General features: G+C 43.8%; 1 protein-coding gene across 2 annotated transcripts in view; it reads left to right on the top strand.

The window, feature by feature from the left end:
- Nucleotides 1–26,304, top strand: part of LOC139232599 (tumor necrosis factor alpha-induced protein 8) — a 240,929-nt gene that overhangs the window by 95,267 nt on the left and 119,358 nt on the right. For both annotated transcript variants that reach the window (XM_070863218.1, XM_070863139.1), the window contains exon 2: nt 12,521–12,630. In XM_070863218.1, the coding sequence (XP_070719319.1) occupies nt 12,630 (1 nt within the window). In that variant the 5' untranslated portion in view covers nt 12,521–12,629. The remainder of the gene's footprint in view (nt 1–12,520; nt 12,631–26,304) is intronic.

The raw sequence follows: 26,304 nt of genomic DNA, 5'->3' as shown, positions 1-26,304 counted from the left end.
CTTCCTGTAGGACCTCGTCCCTCATTTTACCTATGTCATTGGTCCCGATATGGACCACGACCTCTAGCTGTTTACCCTCCCCCGCCCCCTAGGATGCCCTGCATCCGCTCTGTGACATCCTCGAACCTGGGGCAGGAAGGCACAAAACCATTCGGAGGCACGTCTATGTCCACAGAAACGACTGTCTGTTCCCCTAACTATAGAATCCCCTATCACTAGGGCTTTTTTTCTTCTTCGTCCCTCCACCCTGTGCAGCTGAGCCACCCGTGGTGCACTGGAATTGGCTCTGGCTGCACTCCCCAGAGGCACCATCATCCTTACCGATACTCAGAATTGAATATTGGTTTGAAACCGAGATGGACTCACGGGGAGACTCCTGCGCTACCTGCCTAGTGCACTTACTACATCTGGTTGTCACCCACTTCCTCTCTACCTGCACACCTTTAAGATGCAGGGTGACCACCTCCTGAAACGTGCTATCCACGTAGCTCTCAGCCTCGCGGATGCACCGTATTGACTCCACCCGCTGCTCCATCTCCGAAACACGGAGCTGGAGCAGTTGAAGCTGGAGATACCTCCTGCACATATGGTTGTCGAGGCTGTGCTTAGTGTCCAGGACTTCCCACATGCCGCAGGATGTGCACCCCACGGGACTGAGCTGCCATCCCTCTAGTTAGCCTTATCTAGTTTAAAGTCTGTTTAAAAAGAAATAGAGAAAGGAGAGCTACTTACCAACTCACCTCACCGACCTCCGAGGCCTCCGAACTCCCGGCCTCTGAACTCCCGACTCGCCGACCTCACAGGGCCTACCGACTCGCCGACCTCCCGACTCAATCGGCGAGCTCCTGACTCGCCGATTTCCCGACTCACCGAATTGGCCAGCCGGGCCTCCGACTCTCCCGCTCTGGGTCCCGACCTCCGACTCTCCCACTCTGGGTCCCGACCTCCGACTCTCCCGCTCTGGGTCCCGACTTCCGACCTCCGTTAAAACTGCTCCATGCACTATTACTGCACTGTGCACTATTACGAATTAACCTTCATCGGTATGATGTGCTTCATACACATGTCCTCACGACTAAGACTGAGAAATTCCATTGCGTCCCGTTTGGGGGTGGTAACGTCCGCGAGGCAAGGCTTTTTGCGCCAGGCATGAATATCCTGCCCCGTTCTCGAAATTGGGATAACCGCCTGAGAGGACGTGGTGCACAAAAAAAAGCGCTCCACTTCCAATCTGGGGCGCTAACGGGGCGGGTGGGTCGGGAGCAGGGTGCAGCGTTACGCACTGGGCCGCGTATTGCTACCGCATAGGAAGGGCTCGCCTCTTCGTTAAAGGGAAGGGCCCAAGCAGCCAACTCTGCAGGGCCCTACCTGGACTACCAGAGAGCGGGGTGCCGTGCCACCAGCCTGGCACTCAGGCAGTGTGCCGGGCTGCCAGATCGCAGCACGGACCCCGCGTTTAAAGTGTCATTGGGCCGCGACAAATAAGTCGCCACATTTTATATTGATCCGCCTGGCACCTCCCTTTATCTTGCACCCTGCGAGCCTCCTGCCAGCCCGTTCACATCCCTTGAAGCTGTCACTATCATCGCCTGGTGCAGCTTCAGGGGGTGCAGACCAATTTTTGTTCCAGGCTGAAAACGGAGCTCCCCGCATGGTGATGTCGTCGTTAATATGTCCTTACTATACAGTATAAATGCACATGATGCCCATACTTGAGAGAAGGTCACTCTGTGACAGTAACCTTTATTGTCCAGCACTGAAGTGATGAAGGTGGGTGGAGCTTCCCTTTTTTATACCTGAAAGTCCAGGTTAGGAGTGTTTCCCACAAGTTCACCACCTAGTGGTCAGTGTTCTCACGGTATACAACTTAGGTCAGTTCATATATGGGTTACAATGACAGTTGAATACATGACAGTCGTCCTCACCGGCACAGTGGAGCACGGCACAATCGATTATCGCCGCCGCTACTTCCTCGCGGAATTTAGCGGGAGTGGTTAGCACCTGAGTGAGATGTTATTTGCGTATGGGAGGCACAAGCAAATCCAATTTCTCCCCCTACGATAAAATTTAGATTTTGGATAATACTTTTGTAACAATCGGGATGCAGCCAATATTTTGTGAATATAAAATCAGGAATTTGAAACTAAACTTATTATGTAAAACAGATGCAAGTTTAATTTTGAGCTGTGTCAACAAATGAAACTCCAAAATGTGGCTGAAGAAAATGTAGATAAAGTTAAGATCTATATTCTGAAAATAGACTCAAATGTTACATTTATGATTTCTCCAGATTTTTTAGCAACCAAATATGCAGTTCCTAAACTTTCAGGTATTGTTGCTGATCCATTAAAACAAAAAGATGATAATGGCCCAGAAATCCCGGTCGGCTGCTTCCTGCTTTTATCAGGCACAAGAGTTTTGAGGACATTTGTTGGGCAAGATATGGGTAAAAATCCCACAACCTTGCCCTTGCAAATGTCCTCGCTCCTGATATGCGTTGGATCGGTCAAGCTCCAGCTTGACAGATCAGAAAAGCCGGTTTTCAGCGCGCAGTGTGCATTAAACCGGCTTTTGCAATGCCTTCCCGGGTCCGTAGACACTCAGTATGGACCCAGGAGGCCGGAATTTCTGCCCTTATATGAATCTAGTTTAGGCCAACTGTGTGGCATTTCAGAATCTTCCAAAATGACAAAATAAGCTCATGAGGAGGTCAGAGGGGAACACAAGTATAACATTTGGTGAAAACTAGAATTAATGGGCTTTAGTTTCGGTCTGAGTTGCTCCTTGCCTACACTTATAAATCAGGCGTAGGGAACGAGAGATGGTGGGGTGGGGAAGCGGGGTTTACAAACATTAAACATTCACTTTTACAAATAAAGAGCCATTATCAATAATAAATGATAAATAAATCAATCAATAAATGAATCAAAAAAAATTTAAAAAATATTAAAATAAAAAAAATAAAAAATCAATCAGTAAATAAAAAATTAAGTTTCTACTCACCAACTGCAGCACCGGGAGCCCTCCAACAGCGTGCTGGGACGGGGCCCCCCCAGTGTCTCGCTCTCTCTGTCTCTGTCAGTGTCTCTCTCTCTCTCTCTGTCAGTGTCACTTTGTTTCTGACAGCGAGGGGGGGGGGAGCAGGGAGAGGGGATGAGGGGGAGGGGAGGGAGAGCGAGGAGGGGGGAGGGAGAAAGAGGAGGGGAGGAGGGCGGAGGGAAAGAGAGGGGGAGGGAGAGAGAGGGTGAGGGGGGGTGAGGGGGGAAGAGAGAGGAGGAGGGAGGGGGGAAGAGAGAGGGGGGTGGTGAGGGAAGGAGAGGAGGGAGGGAGATGAGAGGAGGAGGGGGAAGGGGGACCGAGAGGAGAGGATGAGGGGGAGAGAGAGGGGGAGGAGGGAGGGAGCAGGAGGGGAGGGAGAGAGGAGGGAGGGAGGGAGGGAGGGGAGGAGGGAGGAGGGAGGGAGACGAGGGAGGAGGGGAGGGAGGGAAACGAGGGGGTAGGGGGAAGGGAGGGAGAGAGGGTGAGGGGGGAAGAGGAGAGGGGGAGGGAGAAGATGACGGGTGGGGGAGATGAGCGGGGGGAGAGGGAGACTGAGAGAAGAAGGAATTCCTTCACTCAGAGAGTTGTGAATCTTTGGAATTCTCGAGCTCAAAGGACAGAAACTTGGGCCCAATAATGGTAGTTCCTGGTGATTCTGGATAAAGCTTAAGCTGTTTTCACAATAACACTCTCGCAGCCATTTGCACCATCAGTTCACATTACTGGCCATTTGACAGTCACCACACCTAGAGTCCTAGCAATTTATTGGAACATCAGTAAAATCACAGCTTTTCTTGTAATTTAAAAAATGTATATTTAACTTCTAAACTTAAAAAAAAGTTTAAAATTGGCTAACCCCTGAAAATGGGCATGGGATCGTGATACGAGATTAACCCGCACTTGTACGTTTCATTGCAGACAGCATGTTAAATTTGTGCTGCTTGCTGTTTTAAATGATTATTGCATGCGGCCAGTACTACCCGCACTGTTCATTGGCTGCACGAGGCATTCCATTTCAAAAGTCAATTTGGGCTGTAATACTTTGAGGAATGGCTGAACGGGCGAGAGAGCATGCACTAAGGTTTCTGACAATGCACTGGCGGTCTTAGTGCAAGAGGTGGAGAGAAAACGAGACACCCTGTATCCACAGTGGGGGCAGGAGGCCCTCCAGAAATATGCTCAGGAGGCAGTGGGAAGAAGTAGCTGGAACGCATTAGCTGGAATGTGGCATTTGAAAATGGGAGTGCTAGCGTAAAATCAGCATGGCACACGAACGTCAGAATCTGCCTGCTCTACATGCTGCTGGTGGTCATTAGGTGCATGTGCACATACCTCTTTAACAAGATGGCGCCTGGCACACTGCCTATTGGAAGCGTGCGAGCGTATCTTGGACCCCATTTCGAGCATTATATAGCTGTGTAATGTCTTAAATACCGGTGCTACACATCCCAATTTAGCCTCTATATTTGTTTAATGCCCATTTTTCACACTTTTGAGGCAAAGAAAATGGATTGAACAGAGCTGACCTTACTCCATGCCCTCAGCCAGTTTCACCCTGTGGCTAGATGTCATGGGTTGGTAAAGTTTGACATATACTGGAACCCTCTATTGATTAGTTTCTCCTCCCAATAGTTAGGCCTCTCCCCATAGGCCTGATGTCATTCCCCTGAATCCAGTTCTAATAACTGACTTTCCAGTTAGCACAAACCCAGTAACTTGGCCTTTTTTTGTATATACATGAGTTTAGAATATAGCAAGATGAATTTCTGTTCAACCTGGGTTTGCAAATGATTGAACAGATCAAGAGTTGGGTAAAGAAGGCTTACTTAATGACTTAAAAGGGGATGTCCGTGTGAGTACTAAATAGAAAATTCCATTTTGTACTTATGCCAACTCCACTAAAATTATGAATAGGAGGAATTTTGCTCTCAATGTTATTTGTTTGTATTATAAAGGTTCAGCAGTTACAAAAGGAATTTCCTGTCACCAAGTTGCTTCCACATCATAAGCTGTTGAGCTGACACAGATATACAAGAATAAAACCTCACTTGAACTTTTAAAATAAAGGCGATAATGGGTAAAACATCTGTTGTGAGCACATATGGAATTGCTCACACCAAATGACATTAATGGACAAAACGCCATGGGCTTGGGGTGTGTAGTTTCATGATATGTGCACCTGGTGTGTGCTGGGAGTACAGAAGCGGAGTTTCTTTTGTTTTTTGTTTGCTTTTACTTTGGTTTGTCTTTTTTTATAAATTACATAGTGGAGACTTTGTAAAATCAGTATTACTTAATTTAAATTCAGAGTTTAAGTTGAAACACAAGATTCCCACCTTTATTTTACTATTTAAAATTGACATTGTCTTCAACAAGAAGTGGTTGGCAACTTATTTGGTTTTGTTGTTGGAGCGAGTCAAACTAAAAACTAAAAAGGTGTGCTTTAGTTTTGCCACAATTGCACCTTGTGAAAACAATGTGACTGTTTTGGTAAGATTTACATTTTTAGATCTCATGTTTGTAAACAATGGAAACATTTTACAAAGCCCATTTATAATACTGTTTTAAATTGTTTAAAGTGATTCAGCACAAACCATGTAAAGTATAAATAGATTTAAAGTAATCGAGGGTGGTTTAGAGAAGATATATGGGGAAATTTCTTCACCCAGAGGGGTCTGGAACTCACTGGCAGGAACCCTCACCACATTTAAAAAATACTTGGATGTGCTGTAACCTACAGGGCTACGGACCAAAAGCTGGAAAGTGGGATTAGGCCGGATAGCTCTTGATCAGACGGCGCAGACATAATGGGCCAAAGTGGTCTCTTTCCATGCTGTAAATTTCTATGATGAAACGATTGCTTCGGCCCATTAAATTTCGTTATTAATTTGACTTCTTTGCTCTGTTGCATTAGTGTTTGTGTTGATATGATCTTCTGTTCAAACTTGTGTAGGTGGCCTGATAATCACTTGGAAATGTTTTTCCTTTTGTGATATTTATACCTACTGGCAGCAACATTTTTACAAAACCTTAGTGCAGGGTCTTCTATTTACTAAGCTTTATGAAAAGCATATGGCAAAGCTCCTCTGTGGAATTCTAAGAAGTGAAGCACAATATTGTGCAATTGCCTTTTGTGAGTAGAGAGCCAGTATGCAGTGTAATTTGAATAGTTTATTCGGATTGAGTGCTCTCAGCCAGTCAAAACAGTTGTAAACCCTAGTACAAACAACAAGCTACTTTGAGATCTTGGTTTGAGGAATTTGATTGGTTACCCTTGGAGATCAGAGATAAATTTTCTCAATAAAGAGTCATTAAATGGGATAGAGTTCATCATAAGGTAAGTGGTACAGTCTGTGAAAGTAACAGTTTGATGGGCTGATGCCGTTTCTTGTTCCATACTTTGGCCTAGAATTCGGGCGCGCCAAATCCCTGTGCCTGAATGGTGAGGCTTGAAGCACACCCGATATTGGGCCTTGGGCCTCATTTCCATCAAGCTGGCAAGCTGCGGACGCTAGTAGGCAGCTTGCCAACGAAATGTCATTGAAAAGCGGGCTGCTGCGGGTAGATGAGGGATGGGGGGGGGTGACCGGGAAGGGGGCCAATCGTGTCGGGAAAGAAGCAGTGGCCAGGGGGAGAGAGCAGGGGTGATCGGGGGCACGGTGGTTGGCTGCCGGGCATGGCCTCGGAAAACTAATCTTGCACTGGGCACCTCAAGTGGCGTTAGGCCCCTTATTTGCATATGAATGTGTTTTCTGGCCTTAACTAGTATAGCGGCGTCACACTTCCAAATACAAAACAAAACAAGCTAGCACTACTGATGCAAAATGCTTGTTGCATTTGCCTACATTAAATTCACTAGATGATGTATTTTTAATGATGTGATCAAGTGCTCTATAAATTCAAATGTTTCTTTTTTTGGCATAGGCTCTCCTCTTTGATCTCACCTTCCTATTTTGATTTATGGCAGTGTGCTTTTAACAGATAGGAGCTGAAAATCCACAGGGCCAACATCCTAGGATAATTGGTGGGGGATAGCTGCTGGTGACCTCACCTGAGGATGCAGTGCTAGGTGAAGGTCAACTATTTTTCATATTACAAACAAGTAACTGTGTTCAAGTGAAACTTGGGTGCCCTGAATAGCAACAAGGACAGGTGTGGTGCTACCCTTGTGTATGCCACCAACATACAGATTTTTTCTTCGGACCCATTGGCCTAGGTAAGGGGCCGAGTTGTCCATTCTAATAGTAGAATTTCTTCAGGTGTCCAGGCCAGGGCCTAGGCCTGCACCCCCAGGTGGGCCCCACTCGCTCCATGAGCAAGGCCAGTATGTCTTCTTTCTCTCTGCATACTGACTGTTGAGCGGGTCCCAATAGGATCAGAAGTAGGCCATTTAGCCCCTCGAATCCGTTCCACCATTCAATGAGATCATGGCTGATCTGTGAGCTAACTCCATATACCTGCCTTTGCCCCATATCCCTTAATACATTTCGTTAACAAAAGTCTATCAATCTCAGATTTAAAATTAACAATTGACCTAACATCAATTGCCATTTGTGGAAGTTCAACACTTCTACCACCTTTTGCATGTAGAACCTTTTCCTAACTTCACTTCTGAAAGGCCTGGCTCTAATTTTTAGACTATGCCCCTGGTCTTGGACTCCCCAACCAGCGGAGATAGCTTCTCTTTATCTACCCTATCTATTCCCCTTCACATCTTGAAAACTTTGATCAAATCACCCCTTAAACTTCAAAATTCCAGGGAATACAACCCTAGTTTGTGTAATCACTCCTGGTAATTTAACCCTTGGGGGCCGAAATTCGAGTCCTGATAAGGCCCGTTACTGCCGTTTTGTGACAGCCATGTGGTGGAATCGAGTAGCCACTGCGTTGCAGTCCATTGGCCACCATGATCCAAATTCACCTCGGGGAATTTTCTGGCGGTCCCCACTTCCGCCCCGCTGCTGCCGACCACCCCAAGCATGCCATCAAAGCAATCACCGCTGCTCTCCCGCATCTCCATTCCACTCCGTGAAAAATATCAACCATCCGCCGTGTGGTGCCCCCGACAGTGTTTTCTGACACTGTGCACCTGGTTTCTTGTGCGTGAGCTACAGCAGCGCGGCGGCCCTTCAAGGGGAGGACGCACTGCCATGGCTGCCGTGTTTTTTTTTGGTGGCCGACTTCCCGATCGGCCGGATAATTATCACCCCAGATTTGGCCGGGCCGCCAATAGGCAGCCTGACAACCCCTCTTGGGTACCAGGCCGCTGGCCCAGCCGAAACCCTCCCTGGTGGCCCAGTGGCTGATCCTAAAAAAACGCTGCTTCTCTCCCCTTTAAATGAGGGGAGAGACGTGGTGACGCACACGCGTACTGACGTCACCACCGCTCCGCCTCTGAGTGACAGTGGCGGAGACTCCGTCCCGCCCCCATTTCCGCCCCTCACCAACACTTACCGCCGCACTTCCACTCCCATTATGACCGGCTTCCGGTCTGATCCGAAAAAACTGCAAAGAGGAGAAAATTGATTGAGAGCCTGCCTCATCACACCCGACGGTAAAAACATTTAAAAAAGGTAGTTGCGCCAGATTTCTGGCGGGCCTGAATTTCGGCCCCTTGGAGTCCAGGTATCATTCTGGTAAATCGATGCTGCATTCCCTCCAAGGCCAATATATCCTTCCTGAATTGTGGTGCCCAGAATAGCTCACAGTACTCCAGGTGCGGTCTAACCAGGACTTTGTATATCTGTATCTTGAATATGTTCTGTACCTGTACATGACACTTTAATGATCTATGTACATGGACCCCCAAGTGTCTTTGGACCTCCACTTTTACAAGCTTTTCACCATTTAGAAAGTACTCTATTGTATCTTTTTTTGGTCCAAAGTAGATGGCCTTGCACTTGCCTACATTGAAATCCATTTGCCACAATTTTGCTCATTTGCTTAATCTACTAATATCTCCTTGTAATTTTATGCTTCCATCTACACTGCTTACAATGCTGGCTATCTTTGTGTCATCGACAAACTTGGATATGTGGCTCTCTATCTCATCATCTGAGTCGTTAATAAATACAGTAAATAGTTGAGGCCCCAGCACAGATCCCTGAAGGACACCACTAGTCATATCTTGCCCATTATCCCTTCTCTCTGTCTCCTGCCGCTCAGCCAATTTCCTAACCAATAAGGGGTCAAGAAAATTCTCAATCTGAGGGTACCCTCCCCCAGCACAAACTCTGCTGAGACAGTTTGCATGCCAAAGAAAGCCCCGCAGTAACGGGAGGAGAAGGCTTAGATCTGGCATATTCAGGTCCTGGTCTAATTTTTGGGCCTATCACCACACTCCCCTGGACATGTTGGGAGTCCCCCTGGAGGCTTGCAGAAATGATTTGCTTTAGTGTGTGGATATGTACAAGAGTTTTTTTAAATTTGGACTTCATCTCTTGTCCTTCTGCTGGAAGGAATGGGCTAGTATGGTTTGCAGACCTCCACAATTTCTGGCAAATCCAATGTTTGTGCTAATATTTTAGAATTTTTATTTATTTGTTATTAAAGAGATCTCCGGTAGGTTCTTGGCCAAGAACCTATTCAGGGTACCAGAATTTGAATGCCAGAAGGGACCACAGTTTATATCCCACATTTTCTAACTAGGATAAGGAGCTTCTCCTATCAGAAGCACTACTTGATCTCCTCCCCAAAAACTGTGGAATATTAACTTTCACTTGAAATCGTTTACAATGAAGAAGTATAAAAAGTACATCAACCACTTTGTAGGATTCAAGTACTGAATAACTAGTGAATTCAATGTGCTCTATCCCCCAAAATCAGAGATCAATAGCTGAGTTACATTCATGCCATGTTATTGATTCGGTTAGTAGTGTGTTACAAAGAACCTATGAGTTATATTTTATTACTAGCTCAAATTAAAAAGGTGTAAATATAATTTAACTTGGCTATTCATTTTCCTTGCATCATACCCACTGATAGTGCCTTATGATTGATAGTTTCACACTTTTATATGATTCATTCTTAAGTACTCTCAACTAAATTAAGAGTGTGACCCAGTGAAGAAGTTATAATGATCTAACTAGGAACTTGTCATATCTTTGAGCTGAATGAAACTGGCTAGTACAAAACTTCTACTGTAGGGTATGAGTACTGACAATTGCATGCATAGTATTGAACTGGTTGGCCTATTTCAATTATGCAAAAGTAGTGTACTATTCATAGGCTGTAAGCAGGAATTTATCACAACAGTTTTGGCTAATGCCATTTAAGTTACTAATTCCAGTGAGTTTGAGTTTAAAAGATGGCAGTTATAGTACTCTGGTTTGAAATCAAAACAATAATAAAATAAAATAATTGGCGATATAATGTTTACCATCAAAAAATGTATTTGTAAGATTTCCACTTTATAACTTGTTTTCATTCCTTATTGTTCAATCCTCACATAAAGGACTGCATGTTGGTGAGAGCTGAAAAGTACAAGGAGCGCTATGGGGATAGGTTTTCATTTTGCTTCTGCAGCCCCAGCCATCCAGTACCTTGTTGCAGTTAGTGATACGTGTGATTACCTAGCTGAGATTTCAAATTAGCCTCCTGGTACTTGAAACAATGAATTAATGTTCTGCAACATCAGCCCTCCCCCACAACAGTAATCATGTTTATTCAACATTTTATTTTCAACTGCAATTTGTCTGTGTATTTACAAATAGATTCTTAAAGCTGCATGTACTTGCATCAATATTCTAAAATGTACGGAATAGGCACGATCATCAGTGCTTGTATTTACAGGAAAGTGTCATTGTTCATTATTTCTGGTTTGCTGTAGTAAGGAGTTTTTTATATTAGGTATGTTTTTTATTCAGAAGATGACAAATAATGCTTTTATTTTGTGTTCCATAATAAGGGATAGTTCTGGACATGTGTAGATTAGGGTGACCATATTTTCTAAACTGAATCCGGGGGGTACACAGGGTAGGTGCAGTAAAATAGCCAGGACGGAAATTTAGGTTGTGCAGCGTAGCAAGACAAATTTTTTTAGCAGCCTATATTTTAACAGTTGCATATGTACACTACAAATGCAAAACAAATGTGCATATAATTACCATATAATAGTGACATCACACTATTGAAGCGCATTCAGACACAGGCCAGAAATGCCTGACTCCCGATCTCCCTCCCTCGGTCCCAATCTCCCACTCACCTGTGACCCCCCGCTGCTCCTAATCTCCCACTACAGCGAAATTTCCAGAAAGATCAACTGTTACATCAGTTTTTTACCAATACCTGCAGTAATGGGAATGTAAATGAGCACACCCAGGAAACTTGCGTGCAACTCCCAGCACGAGAAAATAAAAGTTGGGGTATTTGGGGACGCATTTCATGAAATGGGGACTCTTCTGGGAACATTGTTTGCTTGGGGACACAGTACCTCATCCAGGGACTGTCCCTGGAAAATGGGGACATAAGGTCACCTGAGTGTAGATAGATTCACATCTATCTGGTCCATGTCTATTCAAATCAGTTTTCTTTTCCCGGTATGTTGCAAGCAGCAGCTTTTGATCCAGTATGAATAAATTTAGCAAGTTCTTAAGTCCTGACTACACACTAAGTAAATTGTCAAAGTAGAAACAAAGGATTATTAGCTTTTGCTATTTTCAAGAAAGGTACAGTCATTCTTACAGTAGTGCAAGCTCTAATGAGGTTATGTTTGGGATGGGAGAGGGAGAGGAAGGTATCAGAAGAACTATGTGCACTGAACCACAATGACATAACTGAGTAATCCTCTGTAATATTGGTATGTGACACCCTTGTTAATTGTTTTTTTACTGACACTCCGTCTTCACACAGGCATTATTTTGCCACTGAGAACTTAGGCTTTACAGGTATGTTCTTCACTGAGCTTTATTAAAACTGCACTGATGTGTGGTTTTCAGGATTAAATATTTATTGATTGTCTTCACTAGTTATATAGAAATACGATCAAATAGTTGTTTGTAAGTAAATGAAAATGATGTGGCTGGGAGGTTCTGCTGCATTAAATAAACTGTAGTCATTTGAATTAAACTGACCAGTTCTGGCAGTTTTGATAGAAGAAATATTTTCTTGTTTTTTATTGTCTTTAATCTGTTTATGTAAGCACTAAAACTAAAAGCAGTGCATTATTTGTGATCTGCTTTGAGTTTGAGAGTAAAGTAAAATCCTTTCATAACTAATTCTATGTATTAAGATAAATACTGCCTTTATAATGTCTCTGCATTATACTCTCCCTATAGCTGACAGTACACTGAAATATATTTTATTTCTAGCCATTGTATATTGCTTATTTATTTCAGTAATTTGTATAGCAAATGTGTGTTATTGCCATCTGGTGGTAAAGCTTTTTATGAGCCTATTGCAAGTGGCAGTTTTGTTTTTTGATCATTCAAAAAATATTATCCTATGTTCCTATTTGAAATTTAATTTTCAGATCTTTGTTCAGTTTTGTCTTTCAGTTTTGGACTGCCTCACCATCGCACATAGATTGACATTTATATGTAATCTTTGGTCACCCTGCAGCATTGTTTTAGGCACATCTGTGTAATCCAAACAGTAAGAGAATTTTTAAAATTTACTGATTGTATGTGTCTGTGTGGAAAAATTCTCGCCTATTTCTTAATTATGGTTGTTGGGGCATCAATTAGGTCATGGGCATGCTGAACCTTGTCCAGTGCTACCTCAGTACAATTTCTAGAATTTCTGTGCTCTCAGAAATCACAGTATCAAACTCATGAGATACATATCCTTATACCCTGTAGCAATTCATTTTACAGTGTTTTCTTATGTCACCTAAAAGGCACACTAAAAACAACTTTGAATGTACTGCCTTTGTTGAACCTCCTTCAGTATTCTCTTCTCTCCTGAAGGAGTCACTTGTGTTGAGGTGTGATTCCATGGATGCTGGCAAACCTCCAGCATCTTGGCCAAATGAGTCGGACAGTGAACGTCAGCTGGCTATTTAACCATGTTGAAGGGGTCACAGGTGAAGTTGACCCTGTTCTCTCACCACATGTGTATTTCCAGCAGGTATTGTTGGATAGAAAGCCTGGATATTTTTATTTTCCCCTCTTTAAATCGAGGACAATGTGGCTAATTTAGCATCGTCACCATTTGGTTGAGAGCTAAACCAACAAAGACCATAGAGCAAACAGAGGACTTTACTAATCTGTAGGACTTCATAACATGTCTGATGTATTTACCTATTGAGCCATTGATAGCGCTACTGATAGAAATTTTGAATAACTATAAAGTACATGCCATTAATCTTTTGAATCCCAAGAAGCAATGGAATTATATCGAACTGCAGTTATGGACTGTTCCACTATAAAGAAAACTGTTACCAGGATCACACTTCAGTGTTCTATTGAATAGTAACAGCTTGAGCTTAATACAGATTAAATATGTATATAGTAACCTAAAAAATCCTTGATACATCATAATTGGATCTTTATAAATATGACTTCTATTCATGACATCTATTCAGCATGGGCAGGGACAAGGCATGTCTTTTACTGGACTATTTGCAAATACGGTTCTCTGATTTTGAAGGTAAGTTATACCTCATGTAAGTAACTGCTGTTGGCTGTATTAGTTTCCTAGAAGGCAGATTGCTCACTGCTATTTATAGCAGATGTGGTCATATTCTTCCAACTTATCTGCAAAGCAATTGTCTTCGCTGTGTTAACATTTAAACCAAGATCCATGTGTGTGTGTAACATAATGGAAGTACAGTGCAAAAAATGTGTCTATATATATAATACTTGTTTAATACTGTTTATGATTTGAAATTTTGGCAGTCGCTCGACAGGAACAGCTGAGAAGATTTCACTATGAAGTGAAATTGTGAACACATTTATAAAAGGTACATTCACAGTTTTACTACACATAGCACAGAGAGGAAATCTGCCCAGCATGTGACTGAGGAAAGCCTCTGGTTCTCAAAATAATGTCTGGCTTGCCTCAGGTACCTCATCTCATTTCTGGGTCTCACGTCTGCCCAATGTGGATGCTGATCTTCCTTCCCATTCTCCTCTTTCCCTAACGTAGTCTGCCTGGTATGAAACATGAGAATTTCACCACTACTCTCATAGCAAAGAGTTTGGGTGATAAATGGGATGGAACTACTGTGTTATCATAGAATCATAGAAGTTTATGGCACAGAAAGAGGCCATTCAGCTCATTGTGTCTGTGCCGGCTGAAAAAGAGCTATCTAGCCTAATCCCACTTTTCAGCTCTTGGCCCGTAGCTTTATAGGTTACAGCACTTTAAGTGCATATCCAACTACTTTTTAAATGTGATGAGGGTTTCTGCATCTACCACCCTTTCAGGCAGTGAGCTTCAGACCCCCACCACCCTCTGGGTGAAAAAAATTCTCCTCAACTCCCCTCTAATCCTTCTACCAATTACTTTAAATCTATGACCCCTGGTTATTGACCTCTCTGCTAAGGGAAATAGGTCCTTCCTATCCACTCTATCTAGGTCCCTCATGATTTTATACACCTCAATTAAATCTCCCCTCAGCCTCCTCTGTTCCAAAGAAAACAACCCCAGCCTATCCAATCTTTCCTCATAGCTAAAATTCTCTAGTCCAGGCAACATCCTTGTAAATCTCCTCTATACTCTCTCTCTCGAATGCAATCACATCTTTTCTGTAATGCGGTGACCAGAACTGTTTGCAATACTCTAGCTGTGGCCTGATTGGTGTTTAAAGCAGTTCTGACGTAACCTCCCCGCTCTTATATTCTATGTCTTGAATAATAAAAGAAAGTATCTCATATGCCTTCTTAACCATGTTATCTACCTGTCCTATTACCACATATCTGTGGACATGCACTTCAAGGCTCCTCTGTTCCTATACACTTCTCAGCATCCTAGAATTTATTGTGTATTCCCTTGCCTTGTCAGCCCTCCCCAAATGCATGACCTCGCATTTCTCTGGATTGAATTCCATTTACTATGTTTCTGCCCACCTGACCAGTCCATTGATATGTTCCTGCAGTCTACAGCTTTCGTCCTCACTATCAACCACTCAGCCCATTTTTGTACCTATCTGCAGACTTCTTAATCATGCCCTCATTGACGTCTAAGTCATTGATATATACCACAAAAAACAAGGGATCTAGTACTGAGCCCTGCAGAACCCCACTAGAAACAGCCTTCCAGTCATAAAAGCACCCATCGACCATTACCCTTTGCTTTTTGCCACTGAGCAAATTTTGAATCCAACTTGCCACTTTCCCTTGGATCCCATGGGCTTTTACTTTTCTGACAAGTCTGCCATGTGGGACCTTGTCAAAAGCCTTGCTAAAATCTATGTCGTATACATCAAAAGTGTTAGCCTCATTGACCCTTGCTATCTCCTCATAAAATTCAAACATGTTAGTCAGGTATGATCTTCCCTTAACAAATCCATGCAGATTGACCTTGATTAATCTGTGCCTTTCTAAATGACGATTTATATTATTCCTAAGAATTTTTTCCAATAATTTACCACTGAGGTTAGGCTGACTGGCCTGTAATTACTTGGTCTATCCCTTTCACCCCTTTTAAACAATGGTACAACATTAGCAGTCCTCCAATTCTCCGATACCACACCTGTAGCCAGAGAGGATTGGAAAATGATTGTCAGAGCCTCTGCCTTTTCCTTCCTTGCTTCTTTTAACAGCCTGGGATACATTTCATCTGGGCCTGGTGGTTTATCTACTTTCAAGGATGCTAAACACCTTAATACTTCCTCTCTCATTATGTTTATTTCATCTAATATTTCACACTCCTCCATCTTAACTACAATGTCTGCATCGTCCCTCTCTTTCATGAAGACAGATGCAAAGGCTTCATTAAGAATCATACCCATATCTTCCACCTCCACACACAGGTTACCTTTTTGGTCTCTAATCAGCCTTACTCTTTCCTTAGTTATCCTTTTGCTCTTTTATGTATTTATAAAACATCTTTAGGTTTTCCTTGCCAATATTTTTTCATCCCCTCACTTTGCTTTCATAATTTCCTTTTTAATAACCCCCTGCACTTTTTATACTCCTCCAGGCTTTCTGCAATATTGAGCTCTCGGTATCTAACAAAAGCTTCCCTTTTTTTCCTTATCCTAGCCTGTATGCTCCTTAACATTCAGGAGGCTCTAGATTTGGGAATTCCACCTATTTTCTTTGTGGGAATGTATTTGCTCCTCCTTGAATGCCCGATTTATCTTCAAGCTTTTGCTAAATCACATCTCAGCTTAGTAAAATCAGCCTTTCCCCAATTGAAAACTTTAAACCAAACAGGTTGTTTGGAAGGAGGACAAGCAAAAAACATCAGGCAGCCATACTGAAATGTCGGTGGGATGTGGCTATCCAGAGGTATTACAAGCACAGAGTGAGGGCAGGGGATTGTAAGTAAAAATGTCGCTAAATCTCGATGGCGACATGAAGAACCATAGGCGACATGAAGAAAAGGTTTTTTACGGAGCGAGTGGTTAGGACCTAGAATTCACTGCCTGAAAAGGTGGTGGAGGCAGAATCAGTTGTGGTTTTCCAAAGGAAATTGGATAAGTACAGGGAAAGGGTGGGGGAATGGGACTAGCGGAAGTGCTCTTGCAGAGGCACACGCTCTACAAGCCGAATGACTCCTTCTGTGCTGTAACTATTCTATGATTCTCTTCTATGATAATATTGGACATGGAGTGAGTGAGGGGAAATCAGCTAAGATATAATTGTCTATTATTTCTCTCCACTAATTAAAACCCAAAGTTCAAATACTGCATTCAGGTATTGTGCCAACTAATGATGTATTCTCCCTACAGGCCAGTTACATTATACAGTTTGCTTAAATGTAAAGTGTTTTGGCTTCACATAGATGCAAACTGTGGTGTTAACTCAGGTGTAAAATTATCTGAAGCTCATTATATAAGGTCCATGGAGGTAGTCTCATGTCTGTAGAGCTTCCACCTGCTGCAATTTAACTACACCCCAGTAAAACCTAGTTTAAAAGTTCTCAGGTGACAACTTTCATGGAATTCATAGAAGATAAACTTGCAGCACAGAAGGAGGCCATTCGACCTGTTGTGCCTGTGATGGCTCTACGAAAGAGCAGTCATGCTTAGTTCCACATCCTTAAGTCCCTGCCCAACTCTGTTTTAAATTGTTTTTGTAATCAGCTTCCATAACCTTTTCAGGTAGAGCGTTCCAGATCCCGACAACTCTCTGAGTGAAAACATTTCTCCTCACCTCCCCTGTAGATCTTTTTCCAATGATTTTGAATCTATGACCTCTAGTTATTCTCTACTCATCAGAGGGAATATTTTTTTCCTATCAAAACTTTTCATCATCTTGAAAACCTTTATTAGGTCACCTCTTGATCTTTTCCGTTCCAAGGAGAACAGTCTTAACTTTTCCAACCTCTCCTTATAACTGAAGTCCCTAAATCCTGGTAAACCTCCTCTAATGCTTTTACATCTTTCCTGAAATGTCTTGCCCAGAATTGTCCACAATACTTGCGCTGAGGCCTAACCAGTGATTTATAACTGTTTAAAATTAATTTGCAGTATTTTTAATACTATCAGTGAACCCATGGTCTTGTGAAGCATGGGGGCTGGCACTGACCACTGATTCAAAATTTCCCTTTTACTAATTTGAACCTGTGTATCCTTGTCCTATTCTTGAAATTTAGCTTCATTTAGTGTACCTTTTCCATCTTGTTAACACTCTTTTATACCTCTACACCACCTCTCAGTCACCTCATTTTGAGGCTGTAAAGCCCTCAGTTATTCCTCAAACCTCTGATGTTAGCGATCTGCCTCGTGGTTCTTCTCTGCATTGCCTTTATACTTGAATGTATCTGTGAGCAGCACTCAAGCACTATACAGTTGAGCATGAAATCTTCTGACTTACTACTCTAATGTTTAGGCCATATAGTTCAACATTCTATTTGATTTATCAATTACTGTTCTACATTAGTTGAATATGTTGAGTGTCAAGTCTATGAGGACCCCGAGATCGCTTTCAATTTCATGTTTAGCATTTATGACATAATTTACAGAGTACTTATGTCACCTTTTTTGTGGCAGTGGGGTGGGAATAGAAAACACTGGCAATACATAGAATATCTGTCAGCAACTGTAAAGAGAAAACAATGATTAACATTTTGGGTAGTGGAGCTTTTGTCAGTTCTAATAAAGGGTCTCTACCCAAAACATTAATTTTCAGATATTGATGGACCTTGTGCATTTCCAGAAATGCTTACTTTTATTTCTAGTACAATTAATTATTCCATTAATACTAACAAAAGTGACACTACACTTTAAAGCACATGAAGCATATGCAGTAGCTCAGCCACTGAGTTAAAAGATTAAAACAAAAAGCTTTAGGCTTAAAATTTGATTGCTCCCGAAAACGGATGCGGGGTTTATGATGTGGAATTGCTGTTCAAAGCGATGCAGCCAACATGCCAATGTTGTGCTGGCTGCGAATTAGAATGATTGTGGCATGCAGCTCAGCACTGAACACACTGCTGAGTGGCTGCATACTCAGCAGGGTCCCCAAGTTCGAGTGAGGCTACCACTAATTAAAGCTAGCCATCACTTCTTAAAGGCAGCTGGTACCTCTTAAAGGGCAGGTACATTCTGGCTAAAGCAAGTGATTCAACTGACTGGGGAACAGAGTGTAAGCAGGATGAAGAAGTACTGATGGCACAACAGAGGATAGAGCGAGCTCCAAGGTGCTCGGATGCAGCACTGGAGACTTTGGTGCAGGAGTTGAACAGGAGGAGAGAGATCCTATATCAACGATGCTCAGTTTGGGTTGTGCCAGGACCACTCGGCTCCAGACCTCATTACAGTCTTGGTCCAAACATGGACAAAAGAGCTGAATTCCAGAGGTGAGGTGAGAGTGACTGCCCTTGACATCAAGGCATCATTTGAATGAGCGTGGCATCAAGGAGCCTGAGTAAAATTGAATTCAATTGGAATCGGTAGGAAAACTCTCCACTGGCTGGAGTCATACCTAGCACAAAGGAAGATGGTAGTCGTTGTTGGAGGCCAATTATCTCAGCCCCAGGACATCGCTGCAGGAGTTCCTCGGGGCAGTGTCCTAGGCCCAACCATCTTCAGTTGCTTCATCACTGACCTTCCCTCCATCATAAGGTCAGAAATGGGGATATTCGCTGATGGTTGCACAGTGTTCAGTTCCACTTGCAACTCCTCATATAATGAAGCAGTCCATACCCGCATGCAGCAAGACCTGGACGCCATTCAGGCTTGGGCTGATACGTCGCAGGTAACATTCGCATCACACAAGTGCCAGCCAAAGACTAACAAGAGAGTCTAACCTTCGCCCTTGATATTCAAGGGCATGATCACTGAATCCCCACCATCAACATCCTGGGGGTCAACATTGACCAAAAACTTAACTGGACCAGCCACATAAATGCAGTGGCTACAAGAGCAGGTCAGAGGCTGGATAGTCTGCAGCAAGTGTCTCACCATCTGATTCACCAAAGCCTTTCCACCATCTACAAGGCACAAGTCAGGAGTCTGTTAGAATACTCTCCACTAGCCTGGATGAGTGCAGCTCCAACAACACTCAAGAAGCTCGACACCATCCAGGACAAAGCAGCCCACTTGATTGGCAGCTCAACCACCACCTTCAACATTCATTCCCTCCACCACTGGCTACAGTGTGTACCATCTACACGATGCACTGCAGCAACTCGCCAAGGCTTCTTCGACAGCACCTCCCAAATCGCAGCCTCTACCACCTAGAAGGACAAGAGTAGCAGGTGCATGGGAACACCAAGTTCCCCACCAAGTCACACACCATCCTGACTGGAAAATATATTGCCATTCCTTCATTGTCACTGGGTCATAATCCTGGAACTCCCTCCCTATTAGCACTGTGGAAGTACCTTCACCATAAGGACTGCAGCGGTTCAAGAAGGTGTCTCACCACCACCTTTGCAAGGGCAATGAGGGATGGGCAATAAATGCTGGCCTTGCCAGCGACACCCGCATACCAGAAACGAATTTTTAAAAGTTAGTGCGACATGCTAACATTGTTGACAACACCTTCCATCACTTCGCTGATGATTGAGAGTAGACTGATGGGGCGGTAATTGGCCAGATTAGATTTATCCTGCTTTTTGTGGACAGGGCATACGTAAAAGAAAAAAAGAGAGACTTGCTTTTATATAGCAAGCATTAATACCTTTCACAAGCAATGGATGACCCAAAGCACTTTACAGCCGATTAAGTACTTATTGAAGTGTAGTCACTGTTGTAATGTAGGAAATGCGTCAGCCAGTTTGCGCACAGCAAGCTCCCACAAACAGCAATGTGATAATGACTAGATAATGGGACCAAAATTCAGACCCACCAGAAAGCTGGCGCACTTACAATTTTTTAAGTACTTTCACCACCGGGTAGGATGAGGTCGATTCTTGACCGATATTCAGCAGCCAGGAAGTTGGTCACAAAGGGGGCGGAAGTGCGGTGGTATGTGCTGGTGAGGGGCGGAAGTAGAGGCAGGCTGGATTCTCCGTCGCTGTCACTCAGCAGCGGAGCAGTGGTGTCATTGCGCGTCTACGTCACCACGTATCTCTCCTCCTTTAAAGGGGAGAGAATCGATGAATATTTAGGATTGGCCAATGGGCCACCAGGGAGGGTTTCGGCCGGGCCAATGGCGTGGCACCCAAGAGAGGGTGCCAGGCTGCCTGTTGGTGGCCCAGCCGAACCCGGGGGCACAATAGTCCCGCCGACATGGAAGTTAGCCAGCAAAAAAAATAAAATGGTGGCCGCGGCATTGGGCTTTTGCCTTTAATGGCCACCGCGCAGCCAAGGCTCGCAGTCAGAATAGAAGGTGCACCAACAGAGAAAGCTATTGAGGGCACTGCTCAGCGAGGATTCGATTTTTCGGGCTGACTATGGACGGAGGTGGGGGGCCCCGGCAGTGTGCGCACTGATGACGCACTTACGGCTACTTGGCAGTGGCGGGATGGAAGTGGGGACTGCCAGAAAACCCCCCTGCTTAATTTAGCTTGTGGCGGCCATTCGACCAGAAATTGGCGGCCATTGGATTCCGCCGCATGGCTGCTGCAAAACGACGGTAATGGACCTTATCCGGACCCTGAATTTCAGCCCCAATTTGTTTTCGTGATGTTGATTGAGCGATAAATATTGACTCGGACACCAGGGATAACTCCCTTGCTTTTTTTAGAAATAGTACCATGGAATCTTTATGTCCATCTGAGAGGGCAGACAGGGCCTCAGTTTAATGTCTCATCTGAAAAACGGCACCTCCAACAGTATAGCGTTCTCTCAGTACTGTAACAAGTGTCTGCCTAGATTTGTGTGCTCAAGTCTCTGGAGTCATTCAGAGGCAAGGGTTCTACAAATTGAGCCACAGCTGACATAACTGGGCAATTTTCCACATTACTGGCTAAATGCCAGTGTTGTACTGGAAAGCTTGACTAGAGGCATGGCTACTTCTAGAGCACAAGTCTTCAGCACGACAGCTGGGATGTTGTCCGAGCCTTTCGTCTTTGCTGTATCCAGTGTGTTCAGTGAAATCATGTGGAGTGAATCGAGTTGGCTAAAGACTGGCTTCTGTGATGGTGGGGACTTCAGGAGGAGGCCGAGATGGATCATCCATTCGGCACTTCTAACTGAACATAGAAACATAGAAAATAGGTGCAGGAGTGGGCTATTCGGCCCTTCGAGCCTGCAGCACCATTCAGAATGATCATGGCTGATCCTGCAACTTTAGTACCCCATTCCTGCTTTTTCTCCATACCCCTTGATCCCTTTAGCCGTAAGGGCCACATCTAACACTCTTTTGAATATATCTAACAAACTGGCTTCAACAACTTTCTGTGGTAGAGAATTCCACAGGTTCACAATTTTCCGAGTGAAAAATGTTCTCCTCTTCTCGGTCTTAAATGGCTTACTCCTTATCCTTAGACTGTGACCCCTGGTTCTGGACGTCCCCAACATCGGGAACATTCTTCCTGCATCTAACCTGTCCAATCCCGTCAGAATTTTATATGTTTCTATGAGATCCCCTCTCATCCTTCTAAATTCCAGTGAATATAGGCCCAGTCGATCCAATCTCTCCTCATATGTCAGTCCTGCCATCCCTGGAATCAGTCTGGTGAACCTTCGCTGCCCTCCCTCAATAGCAAGAACGTCCTTCCTCAGATTAGGAGACCAAAACTGAACACAATATTCCAGGTGAGGCCTCACCAAGGCCCTGTACAACTGCAGTAAGACCTCACTGCTCCTATACTCAAATCCCCTAGCTACGAAGACCAACGTACCATTTGCCTTCTTCACCGCCTGCTGTACCTGCATGCCAACTTTCAATGACTGATGTACCATGACACCCAGGTCTCGTTGCACCTCCCCTTTTCCTAATCTGCCGCCATTCAGATAATATTCTGCCTCGTGTTTTTGCCACCAATGTGGATAACCTCACATTTATCTATATTATACTGCATCTGCCATGCATTTTCCCACTCACCTAACATGTCCAACATTACCCTCAATACCATGTGCTTTAAATATCAGCTGCAGCCTCTTAGCGTCCTCCTCACAGCTCACACCGCCACACAGCTTAGTGTCATCCGCAAACTTGCAGATATTACACTCAATTCCTTCATCTAAATCATTAATGTATATTGTAAAGAGCTGGGGTCCCAGCACTGAGACCTGCGGCACCCCACCGGTCACTGCCTGCCATTCTGAAAAGAACCTGTTGATCCCGACTCTCTGCTTCCTGTCTGCCAACCAGTTCTCTATCCACGTCAGTACATTACCCTCAATACCATGTGCTTTAATTTTGCACACCAATCTCTTGTGTGGGACCTTGTCAAAAGCCTTTTGAAAGTCCAAATACACCACATCCACTTGTTCTCCCTTGTCCACTCTACTAGTTACATACTCAAAAAATTCCAGAAGATTTGTCAAGCATGATTTCCCTTTCATAATTCCATGCTGACTTGGACCGATCCTGTCACTGCTTTTCAAATGCGCTGCTATTTCATCTTTAATAATTGATTCCAACATTTTCCCCACTACTGATGTCAGGCTAACTGGTCTATAATTCCCCGTTTTCTCTCCCTCCTTTTTTAAAAAGAGGGATTACATTAGCTACCCTCCAGTCCATAGGAACTGATCTAGAGTCGATAGACTGTTGGAAAATGATCACCAATGCATCCACTATTTCTAGGGCCACTTCCTTAAGTACTGTGGGATACAGACCATCGGGCCCCGGGGATTTATTAGCCTTCAATCCCATCAATTTCCCTAACACAGTTTCACGCCTAATAAGGATTTCCTTCAGTTCCTCCTTCTCATTAGACCTTCGGTCCCCTAGTATTTCCGGAAGGTTATTTGTATCTTCCTTCATGAAGACAGAACCAAAGTATTTGTTCAACTGGTCTGCCGTTTCTTTGTTCACCATTATAAATTCACCTGATTCTGACTGCAAGGGACCTATGTTTGTCTTCACTAATCTTTTTCTTTTCGTATATCTATAGAAGCTTTTGCAGTCAGTTTTTATGTTTCCGGCAAACTTCCTCTCATACTCTATTTTCCCCCTCCTAATTAGACCCTTTGTCCTCCTCTGCTGAATTCTAAATTTCTCCCAGTCTTCAGGTTTGCTGCTTTTTCTGGCCAATTTATATGCCTCTTCCTTGGATCTAACACCATCCTGAATTTCCCTTGTTAGCCACGGTTGAGCCACCTTCCCCGTTTTATTTTTACTCCAGACAGGGATGTACAATTGTTGAAGTTCATCCATGTGATCTTTAAATGTTTGCCATTGCCTATCCACCGTCAACCCTTTAAGTATCATTTGCCAGTCTATTCCAGACAATTCACGTCTCATACCATCGAAGTTACCTTTCCTTAAGTTCAGGACCCTAGTCTCTGAATTAACTGTGTCACTCTCCATCTTAATAAAGAATTCTACCATATTATGGTCACTCTTCCCCAAGGAGCCTCGCACAACAAGATTGCTAATTAGTCCTTTCTCATTTCATATCATCCAGTCTAGGATGGCCAGCCCTCTAGTTGGTTTGTCAACATATTGGTCGAGAAAACCATCCCTTATACACTCCAGGAAATCCTCCTCCACCGCATTACTACCACTTTAGTTAGCCCAATCTACATGTAGATTAAAGTCGCCCATGATAACTGCTGTACCTTTATTGCATGCATCCCTAATTTCTTGTTTGATGCTGTACCCAATCTCACTACGACAGTTTGGTGGTCTGTACACATCTTCCACTAGCCCTTTGGTATTCTGCAGCTCCACCCATACCGATTCCACATCATCCAAGCTAATGTCCTTCCTTACTTTTGCGTTAATTTCCTCTTTAACCAACAACGCTACCCCACCTCCTTTTCCTTTCTGTCTATCCTTCCTGAATATTGAATACCCCTGGATGTTGAGTTCTGGCCTTGGTCACCCTGGAGCCATGTCTCTGTAATCCCAATTACATCGTTAACAGCTATCTGCGCAGTTAATTCATCCACCTTATTACGAATGCTCCTCGCATTGAGACACAGAGCCTTCAGGCTTGCTTTTTTAACACTCTTTGTCCTTTTAGAATTATGTTGTAACATGGTTACGAATTCTTCAGCCTTGGCTTTTGCATGTGCTGGACTTCACCATCATTGAGGATGGGGATATTCATGGAGCCTCCTCCTCTCATTGGTTGTTTTAATTGCTCTCTGAAGACCCTGGATGGATATGGTCATCTGCTGAGAGCGCTTCTCCCCCTCCTCCTCCATCCTCTTCTAGCAGCTTGTCCTTTTCTGTGTCACCTCTGCTCATTCTTCCTGTCATGCTGTCGGGCAAGGGGGATACAAACTACTGCCCCCATGTCTGAGCAGACCATGTTCAAGTCTGTACCAAGTCCTTGAGCACATGCCACACCACCCCTTGTAAACTTTAGGCAACTTTAAAGAAGTCCAGAAATCACCAAACACTTCTACAAACACAGCAACTGCTAGTAGAAATCAATCAGGAACTAACTTGTATCTGGGTGATGATCCCTTTAAATAGCACTGTTGCGGGGGGGGTCCCTTCCTGCTGTTAAACGCATGTTCAGTTGTGCAGGTTAAGAGAGGGTGTTAACTCTAGTGTTGAGGTTGAAAATGGCAGCGCTGGCATCAAATCAGATTACACACTGATTAATATCACGATCAGAGCGCTTTGCATACTTACGGCGCCCACTTCCAGCACCGATGCTAATATCCTCACCAAAATGGTGTCCGGCGCAGCCAGCATCAGACGTGCGCGCGTGCTGCTCGGATGGCATTTTCAAATCACAACAGCACCTGTAGCGCCCAGACAACGGGCGCTACGCGACCAGATTTTTCACCCATTAATCCTCCCTGAGCTTCCGATTAAATTGAACTCCTTTACAATATGAAAGCAAGAATGCTGGCCCTGAAATTCCGGTCAGCGGCTTCCTGTGGGCAATTGCCTCCGACCGGAGAATTTTTCTGAAAGTACCTGGTGGTCCCGGAGGAATGTGAGATTCTTTTGGGGCGGTCTTCTCTTCCCGCGCTGCGAAGCGCGCTCCCATCCTGCAGGTTCCCACGCAGAAGATACTGACTGCTCAACCAATCAGGTAAAGTATTCTCAATTAATAGCAATGAGAACTCCATATCTACGAGTTCTCATTGTTCTTTTTTCTCAATTAATAACAAACACAATAACACCAATTAAAAAATAAAACACACACCCCACATAATTAAAATTAATTGAAATTAAAGTTAATAAATATCCTAGAGTTAATAGAGTAAAATTAATAAATATCTTGGAATGATTAGCCATGATCTTATTGAATGGTGGTGCAGGCTCGAAGGGCCGGATGGCCTACTCCTGCACCTATTTTCTATGTTTCTATGTTTGGAGAAAAAAAAATTTTCCGAGTTTTTTAAACGTTTTTTAAATTATAGTTTTAAATAAATTTAACATAGTGAGCAGGGTTTTTAAAAATAAAATGTGTATTTTTAATTTTATTTTTTATGTTTTAAGTGTGTTTTAAGAGTCTTACGCCTGTAAAAGTAGGTTATGCGCCTGCTTTTATCAGGCGCAAGAGATTTGAGGACATTTGCTGGGCAAGATATGGGTAAATACTGCAATCTTGCCCTTTCAAATGTCCTCGCTCCCAAGATGCGGATGATCTGTCAAGCTGCAGCTTGTCAGATCGGAAAAGCCGGTTTTC

This window comes from Pristiophorus japonicus, chromosome 1 (assembly GCF_044704955.1).
Source record: "Pristiophorus japonicus isolate sPriJap1 chromosome 1, sPriJap1.hap1, whole genome shotgun sequence".
NCBI classification, from domain to species: Eukaryota; Metazoa; Chordata; class Chondrichthyes; family Pristiophoridae; genus Pristiophorus; species Pristiophorus japonicus.
This window is presented reverse-complemented; position numbering and strand designations above follow the sequence as displayed.